A 25,710-nucleotide genomic window follows, 5' to 3' on the forward strand; every position below is an offset into this window, starting at 1 on the left:
TTGGTGTGTATTGCTAGAGAGTTTTCTTGGGAGGGTGCATTTGATCCACACAGGGCCAATCAGCAATGTCCAGACAGAGGGTCAGGGGTCATGCAGCCTCATAGGACAGTCAGAGGAGAAAGAAAACTCATCCTACAAGCTGTAATCACACACTAATAAAAGTCACAAGACTGCTATATACTGCGGATGAGAAAAAAAGATATTTAGCAGTTTAAATTTACTAAAATAATTGCATTTCTATGTTTTGTGCACTGTAGAAGACCAGATATAGTGAATGCAGGGTCCTGGGTTTAGTAACACTTTAAAGTGCAAAAATTTTTATGCAAAGCAAACCACAAGTAACACCATGCTTATGTTTTGTATAAAATTGTTTATTTAATGCTTATGAAAAATACAGACAAATCCAAGTATTTAGTATGGCTAGACATCTCAGATCATTCATAACTATTGTGCTGCCCTTCAAATACTTTTTTTTAGCCGTTCTCACTTTTTGTACACCAATATATTATGAAACATATTTACAAGCAGTGAATGTCACAGTCACCAAAAATTCACTGCAGGTGAATCGATCACTGTAAAAAAATGTAGCAGGTAGATTCATCTGCAGTGAATGTTACAAACACTGCTTTAAGTTTAATTGTAATATACAGTACAAAATAGTTTTCTACATTTAAGACAAGGTCATTTTTTTCTCGGGCTCTCCTTGCAAAGCATGAATTCAGGATCATTACATGCGTTGCTTAGTAACGTGTATCTTGGTAAAGCTGTAAAAATGCATCATTTAAAAAATATTAAGATCCAGTTTACACTGGAATGCACATTCCAGTGCTGTCTGTCATTTATCTGAATGGGTTGCAAAATGCATTGGAAAGCAGAAAAAGTATGTAAGCATCAAGTTTTCCAAATGCACAGCACCAAACCGCATAGTATTGTGGTACCGTGGGATTTAGTGCCTGCAAACGTGCTGCATTTGCAAGATGCATTTGAGGAGCCATTAAAAATCAATAAGGCTGGATTCACACCTATGCAATTTTAGTGCTTTCTGCATTTTGCAGATTTGCACAAAAGAACGTATTCCATAGGAAACCATGGTGAATGGAATGTAGTAGAAATCTGCAAAATGCAAAAAGCACTAAAAATGCATAGGTGTGAATCCAGCCTTAGCACCCGCACACGTCACGCAAGGGCAGCGTGTTCCCCTGCGGTGCATTGATTGTGCCTTTCCCACACTGCATTTTAGTGTGAAGAGACCTTGAGGGCCAGTTCATACCAGATGCAGTTCCGTGCGCTTTTTTTCTGCACTAAAAATGCATGCACAGTGTTTTCCATGTATTCCAATGGCTCTAGTTCACACAATGCAGTCAGTGGTCAGTTTTCCGGTCGGTTTCTGCAGACTATATTGGTGCAGAAAACACGGAACTGCATGGAACTGCATGTGGTGTGAACTGGCCCTTAGAGTTTTTTTTTTTTATACCTTATAAGTTTAACTAATAATTAGGGACCAGTTTCATGCATTATTTAACATAATGCAAGCTCCTTACTCAACCCAGAATCACCAACTCTGGTTGTATAATTTGTTTTCAATTTAACTGTTTGCCAACCAGTCGCCATCACTATACTGTGGCAGGTTGGCACGGCTGCACGAATCGCCATAGGAGAGCTCTAGGGGGCAACGCCGGAGCCGATGTGTGTGTCTGGAGGCCGCGTTTGTTCGCCGGTGACCCACGACCGCTTCCCAGAGAGCCAAAATAGGGATCTGTTAATGTAAATAGACAGATCCCAGTTCTGTCAGGAAAGTAGAGAGAGATCTGATATTCCTAGTAATCAGGAACAGCGATCTCTCTCTACTTCTAGTCAGTCCCCTCCCCTCCAGTTAGAAACACCTCCCTAGGGAACACTTTACCCCTTGATTGCCCCTAGTGTTAACCCCTTCCCTGCCAGTATACAGTAATCAGTGGTTATTTTTAGCTCTGATCGCTGTATAAATGTCAATGGTCCCAAAAAAGTGTCAAAAGTGTCGTATCTGTCCGCCGAAATGTTGCAGTCCCGCTAAAAATCACTGATCACCGCCATTGCGTATTTTGCGCAAACCAATCAATATATACTTATTGCAAAACATTTTTTACCAAAAATGTGTAGAATACATATTGGCATAAACTGATAAAGAAATTTGTTTTGTTTGTTTTTTTGGATATTTATTATAGCAAAAAGTAAAAAATATTGGATTTTTTTCAAAACTGTAATTATTTTTATAGCACAAAAAATAAAATCCACAGAGGTGATCAAATACCACCAAAAGAAAGCTCTATTTGTGGGAAAAAAAAATCACATCAATTTTGTTTGGGTACAACATCGCATGACCATGTAATTGTCAGTTAAAACAACGCAGTGCAGTATTCCAAAAAATGGCCTGGTCAGGAAGTGGGTAAATCCTTCCAGGGCTGAAGTGGTTAATGACAATTTAAAGCATAACTCCACTTTTGTAGAGAAAAAAAAACATTCCCCTGTGGGTGATCTATGTACATTAAAGGATTCTAACAATTTTTTTTGCAAATTCCTACATTTTGTTATTCTGAAGAACTGTTTGTTCCTCTGTGCCCCTTGTGTTAAGTGAGTCTAATGGGAGTGGTTTCATAATTATCAACCAGCTGCTGCAGAATCAGGATCCTAATGAGGAAAGTGATAGGATCTGCATCCCTTTAGATGTGATTTCCTATTGGGAGTATCTTACCAAAAGTGACATTTCTGTTGCAGGGGAATGCAAAAAAATCTGATTTGTATCTTAGTGTAGACTTCTGGGAAAATCAGTGAGCCAATCTCACACGCAGGAAATTATGTTTCTGGGGGGTGTTCTGTACACATTATTTGTACAGAACACCTCCAGGTAGCTATATTGCATTGCACTTCTACTACAGAAAATGATAGCGTTGCAGAGTGAAATGGAAAGGTCGTTTTTAATAACATTCAACTACAATATGACTCGTGTCGCAATTCTATATGCTATATTATTTTTGCTTTATTTGCTATTTTTTTTCCCCCTCCATGAAAGTGGCGTTACCCTTTGAAGCTGAACAGCAGATATAGAAGACACATTAATTTGGCTATGAGCACATGTGTATACATATACCCATATACAGGATAAAGATCTTTCAGTATATAATCATTTTATCAACAAATGCTAGAGACCAGTGCCTCTTTAAATACTGTTTGTAGGAAAAAAATTACAAATTTGTGTATCTTTGTATTTATTATTATACACTTTAATGTACGTTGTTTTACATTCACACAGCATAAGTACCTGAATGTTCCCCAGTATCAGCTGTTTGCAATCCCCTGTACAGCAGAGCTCAGACTTGGAGAAGCAAGGCAAGGACCTATTCAGTTATGCTGCAGTGCTTGTGTGCTAATGAGTGAAAAGCTGATAGGAGGAGAGAGCAAAGTGATAGAGGGATCAGCTGATTAGTCTTCTAATTATCTGCTTACTGTCAAATAACAGATTGTAGGAGGAACAAGTCCCTTCCAGGCAGGATTGTGCTGGGTGGATGTTTGGAAAATGGTTCCTGTATAGATATATTTCATCTGTGTATTTATCTGCTTTCAGTTCAGCTTTTGCAGATGTTCCTATTTTCATGTTGCAATAAAGTTGCAGCTCTGCAGTTAGGGCTTTCCTTATGCAAGTAGCTAACAAGACATTTTGAATAAGAGCAGCATTTAAGTTAAAAAAAATAAAAATAAATCAAATACGGAAGAGTTCAAAAAATAAAAAATAAATATGTTACTAAAGGTATAGTTGCTATGAGATTGCTAAATATCACCGTTCATGAAATCATATTTTAAATATTAGATTTATTGCTAAATTTGCCATTGCCTTAGATAAAGAGGACAAACCCAAGACATTACCCTACGAAATCAAATACAAAAATAATATCTGTTTAACAGTAGTTTCATCTTTCTTTTTATAATGAAGTTTTTCACAAGATTGACTTATGTTCAGTTTTACACTCGCAGTGTCTCTGATAAAATTTGAGTGGAGCAATAGCACTCACACTAAGTGAAATAAAATATTTAAAGCAGTCAAAATCTACTGACAATCACATCTGTCTGGTTGGGTCATAGATCTATAATGCAAATGAAAGTCATTAGTGGAATCTTTTGTACAATCTATCTTTACAAAGTGAATGATTAGTGTGCTGTTCCATCATATTAGCTTCTAGGACAATGGGTGGCTAGTAAGAGCAGGTGTTTCGCACACACTGATCACCGGGTAGCAACTTTCACAGTTCTCCCCCATTGACAAGGGGCAGTTCAGTTTGGACCTTTTGGTGGAATGTAAGGAGTTTTTGTAAGACAGAAGCTTAGGTATTGATGTTGGAGAGCTATCAGAAAAGGAGAAACTAAACAGTGAAACCATCCTGTTGTGGTATATGCTTTTCATCTGTTTGGCTGACCGATAAAGGTCTCCCACAAAACAATAACAAATTGGATTGAGGCTGGAGTTGGTGAGTCCAAGCCACTGAGCAAAGGGTCTCAGCTGAAGGATCCATGGTGATGGAGTATCATCTTGGGTTGGTTTTGGGATGCTAAAATCAATCCATATGTCCATCATATAGACAGGAAGCCATGAAATGGCAAAAAGTGACACCAAAGCAACCACCATTTTGGCAATCTTCTTTCTGATCTTAAGTCGGGAAACTGGCAAAGATTGGTTCCTGGAGTCACAGTCCTTAAAATTTCCAGAAGAGCTCCACAGTTTACGTATTGTGAAGAAACAAATAAACAAGTTGAAAAGGACAGGTAAGCAGTACAAGCAGCAGAACAAAAGGAAGTTGTAGGCCTGTTTGAACATAACATGTGGCCAGATCTCTCTACAGATTGGGAACACCAAAGAAGGCAAAGCTGGATCTATCTCAATATCTTCCTTTTTATTCATGAATATGAGAGGCAAGCAAATACTGGAGGATAGAACCCACACCACACCAATGGTGCCATATATTTTCCTTTGGGTAAAAAATGATCTGGCATTCAGTGGATTGTGTACATTATAATACCTGTTTACGCTTATAACTGTGAGACTAAGCACACTGGCTGACACAGATACTGCCTGAATGAAGGGTACTGCTCTACAGAGGAAGTCACCATATACCCAGGCTTTGTAGATCAAGTTCCCAACTGTAATGGGCATGCAGATGCAAACCACCATGAGGTCACAAATCGCCAGATTAATCAGAAGGCTTCTAGTGGCACTCAGACTGGATGTCCTACCAGTTCTTTTCCTAGTCAGCACTTTAATAGACATTATATTTCCAATAATGCCCACCACAAAGGATAGGACATACATGGCAGTAAGGCTGATGGTTACAGGTTCTTTAACAAAGAGGAACAGCATTTTCTCCAATTCATCCATATCAAGCTCTTTGCTGTCATTTCCAAACATTGGCATGGACAGATTAGCCTTTATAAAGAAGTCTAGTGTGGAATAGTTATACACTGGAGAGCCAGTAGAGGAATTCATTGTTTGCTCTAGGCGGAAAAACGACACACTGATAATTTTAGCTGTAGGTTTAATTGGGACAGTTTGGCATCCCCTCTTGCAATTCTACTGTCTTTTCCTGGTTTGTATTGGCTTTGCATGATGCGAGTGAAAATGTCCAACTCTGAAAAAGAAAATGCAATAAACATAGATTAGAAGAGATTTCTTCCCTAAATAAATGAGCAAGAATATATGTACAAGATACATCAAAATAAACTATTTAAGTTACTTGTGTTGTTCATTTACAATGAGTTTAGGCAAATCACATAATGGTCTCTTGTTGGCAAGAGCAACAAAATACTATGCTGGGAGCTATAGATTTAAAAAACGGTGTTTACTTAGCCGAACTCTGGTTAAACCAGCAACCATGATAGTTTTATTTTGCTGGCATCCTATTTCAAGATTCTTGAAATCAGGACTATATGTTTCCCATAAGAGCTAGGATATAGGTAAGAAAAAGATATGTAAATCAGAGCACTTACTATTTTTAACTCTTCCTATGTGCCTGTTGGCTGCATGAAAACACCAGTAACAGTGTTTTCACACACATAGTTGTAAACCTGAAACTCCATTGGGGTAATGTTATGTGGTCACCTTACTGTAGATCCAAAATGTGTTCAGTTCCTTATTTAATAAGGACAAGGTCAGTACAATACAGTTTAGTAACCCAAAGTAACCAATTAGTAAGTCCGGCCATACATGGGTTGAATCCCAAAAGAATATTCTTTCGAAAATCTTATCTAAGAATTTTCGTTTGAATTTCTCACCATTAGTGGGCCTCAGCAACGGATGATTTTTGTGCGGCCATCAAATTTGAGTTATCAGGCATGTTGGAAATTTTTTGACAAACAAACGATTTTATAATCAATGATGGGAGAATCGTGTGAGAAATATAATTCAAAAAGAAATGCACATGAATGCAAGAAAAGAAAATTCCCAGAAAGAAAAGAAGATTCCCGGCCTCAAAAAAAAATTCTGTAGCAACATGAGGTGTAATTGAAGACTTGGTTGGTTACATTTTGAAATCAATAGTGGCACCATCGGATCACAAAACACATAAAATGTCTGATTTTTGAAAGAAAATTAGTTTGGATTCGACTCATGTGTGACCTGCATAACTATTTTTCTTTCTCTGAATGCTCAAATGATCACAGTTAAAATGAGATGAGTTTTTTCTGACCTGTTTAACTTTGTACATTATCATTACTCCCTACCTTATCAAAGTCCAACTGAAGCCATTTTTAACATTTGTATTATGCAGTTAGGCTGCAGAACAAATAAAGAATATGTGTTTCCTTGTACGTGCTAAAAGTGATTTCAAGATATATTAAACTGCCCTGACCTGGCAGCATGCTGGAGGCTCTCTGGCACAGTTCTCCAATCTCCAAACAACAACCCTCTTGTTCCCTGAAATGTGTGGTTGATTGGAGCATCCTGCAGGGGGCATGTTAAACTGCTGGAGGCCTAAACTGTTGTGCTTTGTGTAAGAGTAGCAGTCTGGAAATTCAATGTGCTGTTACCGAAGGCCAGTATAATATAACTTGAAAGCACTTTGAACACAAAAAACACATATTCTTTACTTGTTAAGCAGCCTGACTGCATAACAAAAAAAATAGCTTAAATTGGGCATTATGTTCATTCAAGTGCATCTGAAGCCATCCCTGTAAGCAATTTTTACAATTGTACAATTATCGTTGGGCTTGAAGGATATGAAGGAGCTTGTACATGGATATGTGAATAGGATATGTGAATAGGATATGTGAATAGGATATGTGAATAGGATATGTGAATAGGATATGTGAATAGGATATGTGAATAGGATATGTGAATAGGATATGTACTAAACACTGATTACAGTGTTGATTATTCTCTGTTCCCACCACACAATATAAAATTTGTCATAAAGATAACCAAAGGTGAATTTGAAAACAAAACATTGAAACTCCCCAGCATTCTCCTAGATACACAGAATAATTATTATTGCGGTATGGTCCACATGGATACAACACCCTTCATTACCAACAGTAAACTATACCTCCCTGTAGGTCGCGCACCTTGGAGGGGCACATGCAGATAGGCCCTTGTGTCCTTACCCCCTTTTCCTATGCCCCCAACCTCCCTGCCTTTTCTCTCGCAACTGTCCCACTTATCCCCTCTCCCTACCCCCCCTTTGTAACCGTTCTACTGCATTCTCCTCTTTATTTTCTTGTTGATGGGGGATTTTTTCCTATTCTACTCTTTTTGAAATGGAACTCATTAATTTTCCCTTAACTCACATCGCCACTGGCATTTTGCCAGAAGCCAAACACCCCCTCAAGACACAAAATGTGTGATGTTTTCTTACTAATGCGAAATTACATTTCACCTTTAACTTGGGTGTGACATACTTTGTTAACACTTTTATACCCAGACCCAAATGCTGCATCCGGGGCATATTACTGACTTTATGCAACCTTATTTTGTTTTTACTTTTTAAGTATTTGAATGTGGCCCTGTATTGTTCACTATTGGCATTGACCATTACTTGTATAACCACCCATTCTATTACAAAAGTTGATGTTCTTAAAACCCTTTAAAAATCTATTGAAAGTGAAAAACAAAAACTTGTGTATATTTTGTTAGCCATCTGTGGCCTACAAATGTATCATTAATAGTTAGATTAATTCACTGTGTGGCTCTTGTTATTAAGGCCAATGCTGAAATGCACCAAGATGACATACTGAAGCAATGGAACCCTTTTAGTATGCATACAGTAGCAGTAATTGACCTATTTGACTGGCTGTGTGGCAGCTTGTTGGTGTCTGTTAAATGCTACCCAGGACTTTGAGGGATTCAGAACCCCATATAGTACTCTGATACCTGTAACTCTGTGACATTTTTCAATGTGAAATAAAATATTAAATGAATATAAATACATATTCAGTGATTTGGAACATTGTAATTACTTTTGCAATTAACCACAATACACGTTCATACAGAACTCTATTTACTAATATGTGACTGGAATATGTTTCACATGAATGAAGGAAAAAGTGAAAAGAGAAATGATGAAAACTTTCTGAATTTTCATTGAAAAAAAACTACATTGAAAAGAGGCATAAGGAGCCTCAGCCATGAGGAGAGATTAGCTGAACTCAATTTATTCTCCCCTGAAAAGAAGTGATTAAGGGTGGATGTGATCACTATAAATGGTCCATGTAGTGAACTTGGTGCTATGTTATTTACTTTAAGGTCAAGGAAGCACTCTTTGAGACTAGAGGAAAAGAGGTTTAACCACATATGGAAAGGTTTCCTTCAGGAACTAGTTCGAGCCAGCTCAGTAGAATGATACTCAAGGCATTCCTGAATGCACAGACTATAATTGCCCATTAACATTTTCAAGAAATAATACCAGATATTTTTGTTCTAGGGAATATCCAGTTGCCTCAGGGCATGGGGAAGGAATTGATTTACCCTGATGGAGTAAATTGGACCATGGTTTAAGTTTTTTTCCTTCCTTTGGTACAACTGTGGGCATAGGGTTCTGTATAAGGAGGTATTAAATGTATTTATTATTTTATTCTTTTGTCTGAACCAGATGGACTTGTGTCTTTTTTCAACTTGACCAATTATGTAACTAACTATGTAACATCTATTTAACTTGTATAGATGTATTTTTATTTGCTCCTTTTTCACTTGATTTTCAAGGTGCAATGGAATGTAAACATTTTTTAAGACAGTACAGTACATCCTATAACATAGCCACCCCCTGGCATTCCTATCTATGCATGTTATGGAATTCTGCCTTACTGGGTCAGGAATTATATTTCTGGTTAAATGTAATACTTTAGTCCCTTAGAAGAAGCATTTATAATGCTTTCTTTAGTGCTAAACTCCATCCCATCTAGAAGCTCCTCATCACATCAGCACAAATCCTTTACACGGTAGAGAAGAAGGAATCAAACTGGCTAAGTGTCCAGTAAGATGGGTGAGCAGAAGTGACATTACAAATGTGTCACAGAGATCCTACTGCTTACAGGGGTCCTTTATCATCAAATACACTAGAAAGCTCCCATTTACATGGCTGATGCTGAACCTCATTTCATGTCACTTCTGTTAAATGTAACTTTTTTTCAATAGGCAGGATACTTCCCAAACTGTTAACTCATTGAGAACAAGAGAATCATTCTGGCGGAGGCTGTCTTCGGGATGCATAGGTATTTAATAGTAGCCACTCTTCTGTTCTAGCGCACAAAACCGTTTCACCCTGGACAGGCATTGAAGAGCATCATTTTTCTGTGGGATTGTGTATTGATCAGAAATAGTTCTCCAGTTAAGTGTTCTGTGGTCGATACACATCCTCAGGAAGCCATTCTTCTTCCTCACTACCATTATGAGAAAGGCATAAGGACTTTGTAACTCATGAATGACGCCTGTTTGCTTCAGCTATGCAAATTATTCATGCAGGTCTTCCAGATCAACCAACTTGTTTATGCACATCCTACATCAAATTCATTTTTAAAGATAATCTGGATTAATGTGTTTGATCAGCATTCAGCCCCATAACCTCAATAGAGAGTTAGTAATGTTGCAAACACTGACAGGAATCTTCCCATGACTTTGTTGCAAGGTCCTAGTCGACTACTACAACTTCATTCAGGTATCAAGTCCACCCCTGTGTCCTTTCCCCAAGAATCAGCTTCAAGGACAACAAAGGGCCCTGCTTGATCCCAGTTGAACTTGACTGAAGCTTGTAGACATGCCATTTTCCCTGACTGCAGTATCTTCTCATCGCTTGTCTAGCCACCACAACTTCCGCATTCCTTACGCTGGTGCTTTCTGTTCTTGAACCAAGGATACACTGGATAGTAGTGGATACACTTACCGTAGTATGGGGTTTACACACAGTGGTGTGTCATGCTTGAAGACAAGGGGAGTGAGTAGTCTTCTGATGAGATCAGTGCTTGTTCCTGCTAACAGGGAACTCTCATTGGCTCCAGGTGGACAAGGGCACACAACGGCTTATGTACCAAATGTCTCTGATTGCCCAGCCAAAGAGGGGTCGAAGGTCAACTTGATTGGAAGGTGTCAATCTTAGGGGAAATTTTGAGTTCCAACTTTCCAGCTCTTCCAACTTCAGTATGGGCAGGTGCTTTAGATGTCTGTCATAGAAGTTCTGTCACAGCAGTGTCCCCTGTGTATCCAGAAGGGCCTTTGTGTAGATGCCTTCTACACAATATGAGAAGTTTCAGGAGGTTTGTGTAGACTGATTTTGTGAGGTTGTATGGTGGAAGTCAAGGAGAGCGAATTAGACATTCTCTCAGAAACAGCAGGTGAGCCCTTTGGGCCTCCACTGTAATTTCTTTCTTTCTTTAGAATTGGAGATTTCGATTGGAATGTGGACACTCGGTTCAGTCTTGGTGCTGGCTTTCAGACCTCTGTGGGCTTGTTTAAACTTGTCTGTAGTGTCCCACTCCCCTGCAGTTGAAACAAATTGCTTGGCTTGCCAGCTTTTCAGCAGGAACAGCCTTAGAGTTTGAAGACTGATTGGGCCCTGGAACACTCTTGCCAGGCGATGTGAAAATTGTAATCACCAGCAGAGTCATCATCTCCATTTGATAAGCCATCTGGATTATAAAAAGCTCCATCTCTGAGTTGCAATTGACTGCACTAATCACCCTGACTCCAGCAACAGCTTCTGATCATGTACTCTTTATTATATTTTCCAGAATGGCTTTCTTGTCTCAAACAGTCCTGAATAATTCAGTGTACTTCAAGTTTCCACTATCCACTAAAGTTTTCAGCTGGAAAAATTATAGAGTCTTAGGGTTGAGTTCCCCTAAAACCTGTCACGTCGGGAAACTTCATCTTTTGATCCGGAGGCTATAACTTTCTTCAGCAATAACTAAAGCATTATCTTGTCAAGACTAGCCACGTATTTGGACAGCTTCTCCCCATCATTCTGGTATGTATCTTCAAAAAGGTACACGAGGTCAGATGCCTTCTCCTAGAACACACCTTGAAGGATACTAATGTAATCATAGGCAATACCATGTTTGCTGAGATTCAGGTTGTGAAAAGCTTCTGAGGCAGGTCCTCTTAAGCTCACAGTGATTCTCAGTTTTTTGGTCCTCAAGGATGTCCCATTTAAGGCTTACACTCCTCAAAACTAGTGGCGTTACTGTTTATTGGATCTGCCCTTCAGTTCAGTGGTTGGCAGGTATGTTGACGACCATGCTTGACTCTAGTCAACCATTTTGTTCTTGGTACCACTCAGTGACCGTAGTAGGGTCCATGTTGACTGTCTATGGTTGTTGTCTTGGTTGTCTACACTCAGAACAAAGCTATTGAACACAGAGGAAAAATGGCAATGTTTTAGGAATATATAATAAAAAATGTATCACCGAGTGCATTCCAAGGGGTAATAAATATAGAACAAAGATTAAACCTGGGTGGCTGAACCAAGAAGTAAAATGTCATATGAAGGACAAAAAAATGGCCTTTAAAAAGTACAAAGCGTAAAGGGAAGGTGGTTACAGATGACAAGGAGAAGGCAGCTGTGCTAAATACATTCTTCTCCTCGGTTTTCACACAGGAAAATGAGGGGTATATCGACCAAGACAGTATTGTTAGCAACACACTACAGGATCTACCCTTGTGGCTAACAGAAGCCAGAATCCGGAAAGGATTAGAGAAGCTTAACATAAATAAATCACTGGGACCAGATGGCTTAAAGAACTCAGTCAGAAATAGCCTGACCGCTATTCCTAATCTTCATGGATAGCATACTGACAGGATTAGTACCAGCTGATAAGCGAAAAGCCCATGTGGTACCAATATTCAAAAAAAGACAGAGATCTATTCCTGGGAACTATAGGCCTGTCAGTCTAACTTCAGTAGTTTGTAAACTATTTGAGGGGAGGATGAGGGACCATATCCAAGAATTTGCTCATGAAAACAGTATAATTATCAGTAATCAGCACATATTTACAAAAGGTCGTTCTTGCCAAACCCACCTATTAACATTCTACGAGGAAGTGAGCTGCCATCTGGACAAAGGTAAGCGAGTGGATGTGATATATCTGGATTTTTGCAAAAGCATTTGATACAGTCCCCCACAAACACTTAATCTACAAGCTGAGGTCTGTAAGCATGGACCATAGGGTATGTACCTGGATAGAAAACTGGCTACGGGGGCGTGTCCAAAGGGTTGTGATAAATAACGTATACTCAGAATGGTCTAGGGTGGTTAGTGTTTAATTTATTTGTAAATGATATAGAGGAAGGGATAAATTGATCGATTTCAGTGTTTGCAGATGACACAAAATATGCAGGACAATAACAACACAGCAGGATATAGAAACTTTACAAGAGGATCTGAATAAATTAACGGAGTGGGCTACTACATGGCAAATTAAGTTTAACATTGAAAAATGTACTGCAATGCACTTGGGGGGTAAAAATATAAATGCAAGTTACTCATTAGGGGAAGAATCCCTAGGGGAAGGATCTAGGGGTCCTAGTAGATTAGAAGACAAACTAAGCAATAGCATGCAGTGTCAAGCTATGGCTACCAAAGCCCGCAGAATATTAGCATGCATTAAAAATGAAATTTCCTCACTAAGGATGTGCAGGAGCTGGAGAGAGTCCAGAGGAGGGCAATTAAATTAATATGGGCACCGGAGGACCTCGATTATGAGGAACAACTGCAAGAGACAAATTTATTCTGCCCGGAGAGGAGATGCTTGAGAGGAGATATGATTGCGATATACAGATATCTCAACGGTGATTCCAGCATAAGTATAAAACTTTTCAGTCCCAGGGAGTGTAAGAAGACATGGAGTCATAGGATGAGAGTGGCAGAGAAGCGGTTTAACCTTAAGCTGTGTAGGAGGTTTTTCACTGTCAGGGCCTTAAGGATGTTGAACTCTTTTCCACAATCGGTGGTGTTGGCAGGAAGTATGGATAGTTTTAAAAGACTCTTGGAAGTACATCTTATCTATACACATACACCTACACAGATTGAACTGAATGGACTGTTGTCTTTATTCAACCTTACCAACTATGTAACTATGTAGCTATATCCCTGAATGATGCCCCCACAGGAGCCATTTGGTAGATTCTCTGTTCTTCTGCCTCGACTATGAGAACAACCTCAGCCCCACCAATGCACCAGGTTAAGCAAGTGGATACTGCACTGCAACTGGGAGCACAAATATACCTGTAGATACCCTGCACACAACCAAGGTTCAGGATCAAATACAAACATCAGACTGGTGAGCGGTGAATAAATCCAATATATTGTCACGGGCTGCAGTAAATAGAAGTAGGCACATAAATGAATAAGAAAATGAATAAGTCAATCACAGTTCAATAGACAATATGTTCACTAGGCTAAAGCAGCATAGCATGGCGTTTTATGCAGCTAAATTATAGTAAGCTTTGTAATCCTCAAAATCAGCAATACATAATGGCATTAGAAATACTGCGATAGGTCCTCTGTGAACAGTAGGCTATGTCCACTTTTGAGTGCACAGTATATGAATGGCAGCAATGAAATGTCAGACTTTCTAAAGTGGTACCTCTTACTATGAACAACAGGCAATGCTCTTGTGAAGCAGCTATATGAGTGAGCAATCTTTAGCCTTATTTCTTCAGCCAGTTATTGTTGGTGCCCAGTTTTTTTATGGTGGTGCACATGAGTACATTCCTAGTAAAGTCTGCATGCAGTAAATAATGCTGCTAGTTAGAGGGCCAGTCTCTATGTGGTCAGTCTCTGATAGCAGCAACAGGTTAATGGCAGCAATGTCCTCTCACTAGTCCCAGCGATACAGAAACAGTGGTCCTGTTGTTCAGATGTCACCTCACTTCTGGATCTGCCTGAAGCAACTCCAGTCCTCACTAAACGGCCACAGACTAGTAGCAGGTTGATGTACACACAGGAGCATTGATGTGCACACCTCAGTCTTCTTGAAACAAATAGGAAATCCCTTAGTATTCACCCTGTGAAAATACAACTCTCTCTTTATACCCGGCTCACATTGTAGTCCAGTAGTTCAATAACTGCCATAGTAGGGTTTCTTTCTGGAACTTCATCTCCAATGATTCAAGGCTGCCAACCATCAAGTCAGAGCTTCCACTCATTTCAGATCTACCCCTTAGATTTAGAACGACTGCACTTCCAAGTGCACTTTCAAGTGCACTTGCAGTGCAAAGTGGATTTGGCTTTCGTAAATAACCTCCTTTGTCTCTAGTCAAGCACCTGACTACACATACATATTTTCTAAAATTATCCGAGCAAAATATTAGATTTGAGTCAACTTTGTAATTATGTCTTTAAGGTTATACACTTTAAACTGTTCTGGGAATATTAAAGATAGGCAACTCCTATCATCAAATTTGATCAGTGGTTCGAAATTAATAACTATTGCAGTAAGGAACAGACACAAAAAAAATACATTCAGCATCTTTCCAAATCACTGTTCTGTTTATTTGGTGGAATAGAAGTGTTCTTTTATGCAGATACTTATGTAGGTATCACATTAATATTACAATTGTACTTTTACAATAAGAGGCGTTACTTAGGCAGGCTAATTTCTTACTAGGACTCAAAAGAATGCAAATATGTAATAAAAACATGATAGTGTACATGACAATGAGTGCAGTGTCCAGTGTGCAGTACATAAGCAAAGCATAACAGAATACATTTAAATGAAAATTTACAATTTCTTTCATATGGTTATATCAATTTTTCTTTTTAATTATTAAAGTGGTAGCAAACCTAAGCCTTTAAAAAAAAAAATCCACTGCAAGGCAATGGTATAATGTGCTAGTATGCATCGCATACTAGCACATTGTTAAATGCTTACATTAGAACAAAGCCCTCCAGCGGCATGCTGTCACCACTGACAGGGCTTCCATCTTCACTGAGTCTTCCTTCCAGGTTCGAATGCTCCGGCGTCTGATTGGCTGAGCTGCAATGACATCACTCCTGCGCCAACGATATCACCTACTGCATGCAGTGCGAATATCTCCTAAACAGTATGAGTTTAGGAGATATTCACTGTACCTACAGGTAAGCCTTATTATTGGGTTATGACTAAGGCCTTATAGGCTGAAATGCATCAACTGACTTAATCTGCATTTGTTCACTGTGGCTATTCAATAAAATGAAGAAATTTTAAGAGCAACAACTAGAGCGCAGATCATTTTTTCTACACTACTCTACTCAGCCGACTTAACCGTGGATCGAGCACCTGGGAGCTCTGCTATCTATGTGGTGTATACTTAAGGCTTATTATTGGCTTATCTGTAGGTACAAGTTTAAAAAAAGACTTTGTCACCACTTTAATATAAAATATTTATTTAACAAATAAACACTTATTACTAATTTCCCTTTCCTCTAATTGAAAATTGGGAAGTGCTGAGAGTCACTGTCCTGGCTCCTTTACTTCTGTTTGTAAATGCCAGCATTAGCTACTAAGCATGTGAATAGCAGGCTTCTCTTAGCAGATGAGCAAAGGCTTGACAGGTAAATTTAAAAAGCAGACTATTTTTGTTGATGGATATAAACATAGCTAACATTCATATGTAATATTTAGGATTTATCTGGCAGAAATATAGAAAAGATAAAAAGTAAAAACAGAAATATTTATTAATAATTACAGCATATATTTATATTTAACCACTTCAGCCCTGGAAGTTTTGGCTGCTGAATGACCGGGCCACTTTTTGCGATTCAGCACTGTGTCGCTTTAACTGACAATTGTGCGGTCGTACAGCACTGCAGCCAAACAAAATTCCCACAAATAGAGCTTTCTTTTGGTGGTATTTTGGTGGTATTTGATCGCCTCTGAGTTATTTAATTTTTTTGCGCTATAAACAAAAAAAGAGTGAAAAAAACACAATACTTTATGCTATAATAAATATCTCCATTTTTAAAAAAAAAAAGCAAATTTTTTCTCAGCTTAGGCTGACATGTATTCTTTCATATATTTTTGGTAAAATAAAATCGCAATAAGCCTATATTGATAGGTTTGTTATAGCGTCTACAAAATAGGGGACAGATTTATAGCATTTTTATTATTATTTTTGTTGTTACTAGTAATGGCAGCGATATGCGATTTTTATCAGGATTGAGACATTATGGCGGACACATCGGACACTTTTGACACATTTTTGGGACCATTTGCATTTATACAGCAATCAGTGTTATGAAATGCACTGATTACTGTAAAAATGTCACTGGCAGTGAAGGGGTTAACAGTGTTCCCTGTTTGTGTTTCTAACGGTAGGAGGAGGGGACTGACCCAGAGGAAATGACAGACAGTGGTTCCTAGCTATTAGGAACGCACGATCTGTCACTCCTCACAGAAAAGAACATGGATTTTTTTGTTCTGCCTCTTATGCCAGTGATCGCTCGTGGCCCGACGGTCATCATGACCGTTGGCCACGAGCATCGGCACCCCCGCTGTGCATCGGCGCACGCGACTGCTATCCCAATCCCTCCGGCCAACGTATAGCTACGACGGCTCGCGGGATCGTGCTGACCTGCCACAATATAATGATGGCAGCTGGTCAACAAGCGGTTAAATATTTAAAAAATATATTTTTACCGCTGAGAATCATACAAAAGCATGCAAAACCGCCATGCAAAAACTCTTTGTTTCACTAGCCAGTTATTGTAGCTTAATTGTATTAAACTAAACAAATAAACACACACAAACATTAAAAATAATAAACCAGACAACTAATAGCATCATATAATACAAAAGCAAAACATTTAAAAAGTTCCAGGAGGCAAATTACACTGTTTCTGAAACCCCTGCTCTGAAAGTTTGAAAGCTCCTAAACCCCAGGCAAAGGCTGACAAAGGCTGACAAACTGGAAACATTTTGATGATATTTACTTTGGCACCAAACCATGCAAAGGCACAGTCTGTGAAGTATACAAATCATTCATAAAGTGTCTACATCTGGGGTATCTCTGATATTACACAAAGCTGCTGTTCAGACACTGAAGTATTATTCCTGATACGGAGCAACAAATGCTATTCAAATGCTATTCAATTAGTTCAAGCACAACTAGAAAAATAAATAAATTAACCAAGCAAAGTATAAAAAATAATAAGATTTGTAAATCACCATCTGGTTCTTGATAGAAAAATAAGAGATATGAGAATGAAGAGAATGTAAAAGGGTGGCACAATTATTTTGGGCACACCTTCATGGAATTGCCTCTGCCTTTCCCCAGTTGTTTAAACTAGTCAGAATGGCTTCTAATATGAAATGTATTTTAAGGGACGATGGCCCTTTAAATATTCCTGCTTTCCTGAGGGCAGGTAGGAATGGTCCAATGAGATTTGGTGGAATTCTCTGGAAGCAGTGGTTCTCATTATATAAAGTCCTATATAAAGTCCTAGAATTCTTACTTCCAGTTAAAGGTTCGGATTAAGAAAATAAATAATACCGCATACCTTGTGACATGGAGATGCTCATCAGGCAACTTTTGGAGACGGCAACAGCCAGCAGTAGAGAGAAATGGCTGAGGCGTTGTTTGGAAGAAGCAACGGAAGGCTCCCAGCAGGTTGCTGTGGCAGAAAAGGTCAGCGTATCTGTGACTGTCCCCCAGCCATCCAGGCAACAGCGGAGAGCGGTGACAGCAGCAAGGGGACAACGCCAGTCTCATAGGTTAAAGCGCAGCTGGCCCCCGGAGGGAGAAAGAGCAGCGGGTACAGTGTCGGTATCTGTGGGCAGAGCGGAGGAGCATGGTGTGCGTGACACTCCAGAGAATGGCGCAGTCGGCGCTGAAGAGCTTGGTGCAGTTGGGACTGAAGAGCATGGCCGCCAGGACAAGAGAAGAACCCCATCTCCATCTCCCATCCAAAGCGGCATCAGCAGGCCTGGGGTGAGTGACACTCCACTGGAAAACCGGGCCCTGCGCCCTGGAGCCGAATACACTTCGGCCCCTCTGAGAAGCCAAGCAGGGAGACGCCAGGCACCTGAAGATCTTAATAGGCGGATAGCCAGTTCTCCTGGTTCCCCTGCTGGCTCTATGGGAATCCAGCCTCAGCAGACTGCCAATTAGGGATGGCCTTGCGGTTCGTGGCGAATTTTGCATGTTCGCGATTCGCCAAAAAGGGCGGACTTCTGGCACCGTTTACGCGGCGGACATATGCGTTTACATTGTGAAAGAACTTTGACCCATGATGACACATCCATCATGGGGTACAGGACAGCCAATTGAGACATTTCAGCACATGGACAATTGGACATTCCCCCTACCTTATAAATAGACCTGATCTGACGGGCCATTTTACATTCTGTCTTTTGTCCGTGTAGGGAGAGGTTGCTGTGTGGAGCAGGGACAAACTGTAGTGACACAAATCACTAGCTATTAGGTCCACAAAAGTCCTTTTAAGGACTGGTATAGATGTACACTAGTATATAGGGTTCTGGTGTACTGCTGCTGACTGCTGTGCTGGTGATTGCTGAGTGCACTGCTGACTGATTCTGCAGCTATCTTTTGTCAGTGTAGGGACAGGACGCTGTGTGGAGCAGGGACAGTCAGTTTAAGCACTTGCTATTACTATCAGGTCCACAAAAGTCCTTTTAAGGACTGGTGTAGGTGTACAATATATAGGGTTGTACACGTACAATATACTTTCTTTCAAATATAGAAAGCCTATTATACTTGACTGCTGACCGATTCTGCAGCTGTCTTTTATCAGTGTAGGGACTCTCTCTATCTCGGTGCTGGTGTGGTGTCAGTGCTCTCTATCTTGGTGCTGGTGTGGTTTCAGTGCTCTCTATCATGGTGCTGGTGTCAGAGCTCTCTATCACGGTGCTGGTGTCAGTGTTCTCTCTCTATCTCGGTGCTGGTGCGGTGCCAGTGCTCTCTATCTCGGTGATGGTGTGGTCTCAGTGCTCTCTATCTCGGTGCTGGTGTGAAAATATGACCTGTAGGTTTTTAAGGTTCGCCCTGCCATTAAAGTCAATGGGGTCCGCTGCGAACTTTGCGGTTCGTGAACTTTTGGCCACGTTTGCGGTTCGCGTTCACAAAACTTCCAATCGGAAGTTCGTCCATCACTACTGCCAATGCTACTCTGATGCCAACTGCTGGAGCTCCTAGTGAATTACATATGCTTACCACCTTGTTATCATCTTTATCTAATCTAGCTAGGATTTGTGTGTCAACTAATGGGAATGCTGCTGCTCCTGCTTCTGTATGGTCTGTATGCTGCGGGAGTTAACCCTTTGGCACCTGGGTGTTCCTCAGTAATGTCAATGGGTTCCCTTAACTGCTTGCTGCCCACCCACTTTCAAATGATGGCACCCCTGTGGGGGCACGCAGCACGGCGATCATTGCCGTACTGCATAGCTAGGACACGGTGCAACCCTGTTCTGTGTAAAGAGCCGCATCTATGGCTCTTTAACCATGTGATTGGCTGTGTTCAATCACAGTCGGTCATATGTAAACAAGGAGATGCCGATAATCGTCTCTCCTCGCCTTACACTGACAGAGTGTGAGGAGAGGAGAGCCGATCAGCGGCATCTCCCCACAGAGGGGCATCTAGGGATGTAATCAGGGCCCTGATCATCAGTGCCCTAATTACAATATAGCCATACAGTGTCTCAAAACAGTGCCAACCAATGCCAGCATATAGTGCCCACCAGTGGCAGCAATCAGTGCCCCACCACCGCTCTCAAGTGCCACCACCAGTGCCCATTAGCGATGCAAAAAACATTATTATTTTTTTCAAAATTTTTGGTCTTTTTGTAAAAAATAAAAAACCCAGCAGTGATTAAATACCACCAAAAGAAAGCTCTATTTGTGTGAAGAAAATGATAAAAAAATTGTTTGTGTACAGTGTAGCTTGACAGCGCAATTATCATTCAAAGTGCAACAGCGCTGAAAGCTGAAAGATGGCTTGGGCAGAAAGGGGGTTGTAAGTGCCTGGTAGGCAAATGGTTAATATACCTTCTAATGTTAATTCTTTTTTGAATGTACAGAATTCTGGACCTATTGCTGAATCTCTTGCACATGTTGTGGTTAACCCTACGGTGTTCGAGACCTGTTTTAAGGAAGCATTACCATGCGAGTTATCTCTACTGGGCTTCCATTTATACATGAATGTGAAAGAGAAAATATGGAAAGGCAATTTTTTGTATATATTGTCCCTCTTACCTTCTTCTAAGGAATTTTGAACAAAGAGGGATAGAAAAGCTGAGGACAAGAGGGAAGAGGATAGGCGCAGGCCCATTTTAAGATCATTCAATAATTGGTTACAGGCATACTGTACTGTTTCTAATATTGTAGGGGAAAAGCATTCAGAAAAGTGTAGTGGGCTGTTCCAGCATTTAGAGAATGTGTTGGTTGGTATCAATTCTATGAGTCTTTCAGGCAGAAAATGTCCATTTATCCCAATTTAAAATGGGGCATGAAAGACGTAGGCCTCTGGCTAAATTTAATTGTGCCCCAGAAACCCCCCTTCTCTAAACAGCAGCATTCTGTTAGCAATGTTTCCCCCTACAGAAAAAGTGTATGCTATGCGTTCAATGAAAACTAGTGCAAGTAGGGCGCATTGTGTAAATATAGGCACGAGTGCTCCTTTTTCTCTGGTCCTCACTCAGTTCAGAAATGCTTCAAAAGGACCGATCTGTCAGGTCAACAGCGGGATAGTTTTCAAGCCAAAGGCGTTCACACCAGTGAGGCTAACAAATATGGTTCCATGGTTGGACCATTACCCAGATTGGAGTATAGCGCAGATCTTGATTGAGGGGTTTACCTATGGATTTTAGCTGCCTACATTTTCTGGATTAGGTTGCAAGGTAGTTGACAGTTTGAAATCAGCTGATGAATGCCCAGAAGTGGTTAGGGAAAAAGTGCAGAAGGAAATCTCGGAAGGCATTGAGGGACCTTTCCCACTTCACCCTTTAGAAAAAATATTTTACCTTTAGGAGTGGTTCCTAAAAAGGAACTGAATTTGTTTTAAATCATCCATCATCTGTCATATCCTAAGGGATCCTGCCTTAATGATGAAATTGATGATTCATTCACTTTGGTTTCTTATTCCTCCTTTGAGGAAGTGCTAGTCAAAATCAGGTCCTTTGGCTAGGGGGGTTTTAATTGCAAAGGCTGATATTAAGTCTGCGTTTAGACTACTTCCAGTTTCCCACAGATCTTATAGTTCCTTGGGTTTTTTCTTTGAAATATTTTTCTTTTACAATATGTGTTTGCCAATACGTTGTTCTCATTTTGAAAAATTCTCAAAATTTTTGCACTGGGTGGTTCGTTTTGGAATCAGGTTTTGACAATTTTGTACACTATTTAGATGATTGTTTAATTGGGCTGGCTGATTCCTCAGTTTGTTTTTACTCCTTGAAACCTTTTTCGCTCATTATGAGCCATTTTAGGGATCCCCTGGCAGAGGAGAAGACCGTTTTTTCTTCCACTTCATTGCAATTCTGAGGAATTCACAGGCGAAAACTTTGATATATATTTTTATTAAGAAATGGAAGGTCTTACTGAAATAAATTCAGTCTTTGATAGGGGTTCTAGCTTTTGCGTGTCGCATTATGCCAGTTGGAAGAATTTTTTCTAGGAGAGTTTATTTAGCAACATCAGGTTTAAAGTTGCCCTTTTCCCATATAGGGCTGAATAATGACCTTAAAGCAGATTTGTTGATTTGGTTGAAATTTTTGGATACATATAATGGGAGGTCTTTCTTTCAGGAGGAATTCATAGATGCAGCTGATTTCGAAATTGTTTACGGATTCATCAGGTTTCAGAGGTCTTGCAGAAGTTTGGCATAGCCATTGGTGCTGCAGCAAGTGGCCTCCCTCTTGGATACTTATTAGGGCTATTAAGAACATTAGTTATACACGTAAAGCCGCGCCTATGGAATAGGTCTTGATCAGCAGGAATATGTATAGGTATTGATTTATACCTGTGCCCTTGTGTTATATATAGTTTTTTATTGGTTTACAATTCTTCTATCTAATTTTTGTCTTATTAAAAGATTAAGTATGAACTTTCTTTATTTTATGAGGTTGCTGCCACCCTAATATGCAAAGGCTGCACAAAACAACCTGCATAAATGGAATAATTCTTGATTAAAGGTTATTGGCGCTACCTCCACCCAGTTAGTTCCAATAGCACTCTTTGCTTACTCAAACCTTTTATGTCTATCTATCACCTTAACGTGTCCCCAGGGACTATGTGCATTAAACCCGTGTTCCGTATTTTATCTCAAGAACACCCCATATATCCAACACCTAAAACTCAAGGCAAAAACTGATTGCACCCCACTTTATATCACCTAAGTGAAATAGTGCTACTATAGTTTCATCAGAAAGATATACATACAAGAAAAAAATAAAATAAAATAAATTAAAATAAAAAGTGATTGGTAGAGGCCTCAGCCGTGGAAAAACCTAACTTCAAACAAAAAGCCAAAAAATACAGAAAAAAACACAGAAAAAAACACAGAAAAAAAGGGGGAGAAAAGAACCCCCAACAGTTTTAGTGTTTACCAGTGCCAAACCTCTTCCTAATTGGGGAAGAGAACTATCATATACATTCTTTGTGCTAGTTATTACATATTAAATTCACCAGATCTCCTTATATTAATAAGTGTAAAAGGAGGAAGCACAAGGTTTCCTCATGCAATAATATCCCAAAAAAATTATTATTTTTTTATGCAGTAAACAAAAAATGAAAAAAGACAAAATATGTGAAAAAGTCCAATTATATCCAGTGGTCTATACACCAATCCACAAGCATGTGAGAGTGTAAAAGGGTCAGGTGCGCCCAATATATGTCAAAAATAAGCAGTATAAATATCAGTCCACATTGAGTCTTCTATAACCGTATCAATGCAATTACTCCTCTTCAGAATACAGGAAAGGTGACTTTCGTGAGATTGCCTGCGCTTTATTAGTGACTTTCGTGCTCGTTCCCCCTCAAGGATCCCCACTCACCAGATCCATTCACCCCCTAGGGGGTTAAACGTCTGTAATCTGTATCCTGTTTGTCCGAAGATTCCACCATCCGGTTATATCTCCAATAGGTCCTTCTCAAGGTCTTTTAAAGAGATGCAGGTAAGTCCTTGTATCCAATAGTAATTTCCTCAAATAGAAGAGAATACCCTCATGGTGTAGTATTTTTGATTATAATTGGGAAAGAAGGGATAACAATCTGATATTCTTCTTTAAAAAGCAGGTATTTTTAGTTATGTAGAAATTTTAGGAGGCTAATTTCCACAAAAATATTTTATTACAAAAATATTTTATTACAAAAAACTTTATACAACACTCTGTGCAGAAAAAAAGGGGTTTTTTTTATGCAAGATGCAGTCTAACAATCCATACATCAGCATACACCGTATATAACTTGTGTTATACGGCTCAAAAAGATGTAATATAACAACCCTTTTTTCCGCAAAAACAAGGAGCCAATATAAAATATAAAAAATAATAAAAAGTGAAACAGAACAGATGCAATATAAAGCACTGATTCCGGAATGCAAAAAAAGGTTTTAAAAAGTTCACCAATTATGAAAAAAATATAGAAATAAAAATCAAAAATGAAAAACAGAATCTCCTACGGTCCTTTGCATAAGTCTGCAGAGTATCTGCACTTATTCCCAAAAAACCCTATTCCCCCAGTGCTACAGTCCCCTTACTACCGTGGGGTTAAATGATGGTCTCCTCTGGGGGCCGTATAACAGGCTTAGTTTGGGTTAGGAATGGAGCTCCGTATGTTAGAAAACCAAAAACGAAAAAACGTTAATGTTAAAAGAAATTTTCAGAACGTTTATCGGGCTTGTTCCCACTAATTACAGCCCAGATATTTAACTCGCCGGTCCGTCGTAGAGACAATTCCCCTGAACGCGCGGCGTGCGTTCCAGGCTGCGTTCCAGCGGATCCAGGCGCACCGGAAGTGACGTGTGTGCGTAATGACGCTGTACGCGTTTCGTCAGAGACGTCCTCAGCAGCGATACCACGCACACTCCCACCTCCGTCCTTAAAGGTGGCCACTCCTCCCATTCACAGGTCTCAGCCAATAGCTGATCTGGATGGGGATTACACGTCTGTTTGTTTATTTTCTATCTACGTACACTTTACCATTCTTATAAATAAAATTTATACTCCAACCACCTCAACCAATAGGCTTCACTGTGTGGTGATATACATTATTTTATTCAAAGAGCTTTTTAGAAATCTTTTTAGAAATGAAGGGGAAACCGGAACTTTTTATCCAATACTCCTGGTTCTGGGATGCTTTGTATTAAACCTATAGCGTTGCAAAGACACACATATTTTTATTTTTATTTAAAGTTTAAGCTCATACAGTTCCACAGACCTCAGAGGTCTGTTTCAAGGACAGTTTAGACGTCCCGCACAGATAGTATTTTACTTATTTACCTCTGTCTGATATCTATCAGGCAGAACTAAATTGCACATACCAGATATTATCTTGTAAAATTATCTCCGGATTTTTTTCTTTTAAACCAGTATATTTATTTTAGAGGATTGTTTTACCCAGGCGTTTGGGATCTTACCACGGCCTCAAGTTATGTCCTCCCCGCCTTTCCTAACAGATATTATCATGTAAAACTACCGATAGGAAAAACCTTTATTTTGCCAAGGCCGAAAGTGCAAAATTAAATAATTTTATCTTATTATGGAGGTTGCTTAAATACCTTCCTTAGATGCTACTCAAAAAATGCTCCCTTTGCAAAATTTCTTAAAGAATCAGATATCAGCTTCTCTACCTTTAATTAGAATTGATCAAATCTTAGGGTTGTGTTTGACTACACCCCAGCCAAATCCTATTTATTTCCCAACTGACCATATTCTGCCTTTTTCGGTTTATTTTCTCATGTAAATAAAATTTCTATCCACATCTATATATCCATTTTCAGATTTCTTCCCAAACTTTACGTCCATACTCATACATGCATACATCTAGGGTTAGAAAGCTTATCTAGTTGTTATCTATCGAAATTGGACTTAGTCAATATACAGGCCCAGATGTTACCTCATAGGTTGGACTTAGTCAATATGCAAACCCAGATGTTACCTCGTAAAGGTGATCTGCTAGTAGGAAAAGAATTTTTTCTCTTTTTTTATCTATCATCTGGAGTCTAAAACCCCCCCATGCATGTATATGGGGATCCCACAGGTCTTTTAATTGAA

At 39.5% G+C, this 25,710-nt stretch overlaps 1 protein-coding gene across 1 annotated transcript in view; it reads right to left on the reverse strand.

Moving 5' to 3' along the window:
• Positions 1–375: 375 nt before the first annotated feature.
• LOC143924719 (galanin receptor type 1-like) overlaps positions 376–25,710 on the reverse strand; it is a 110,984-nt gene continuing 85,649 nt past the window's right edge. Inside the window, exon 2 of the mRNA XM_077449147.1 lies at positions 376–5,654. Coding sequence (XP_077305273.1) covers positions 4,211–5,512 — 1,302 coding nt within the window. The 5' untranslated portion in view covers positions 5,513–5,654 and the 3' untranslated portion in view covers positions 376–4,210. The remainder of the gene's footprint in view (positions 5,655–25,710) is intronic.

This window comes from Lithobates pipiens, unplaced genomic scaffold (genome assembly GCF_037356315.1).
Source record: "Lithobates pipiens isolate NorthernLeopardFrog02 unplaced genomic scaffold, aLitPip1_a1.2 Scaffold_22, whole genome shotgun sequence".
In the NCBI taxonomy this organism is placed as follows: Eukaryota; Metazoa; Chordata; class Amphibia; order Anura; family Ranidae; genus Lithobates; species Lithobates pipiens.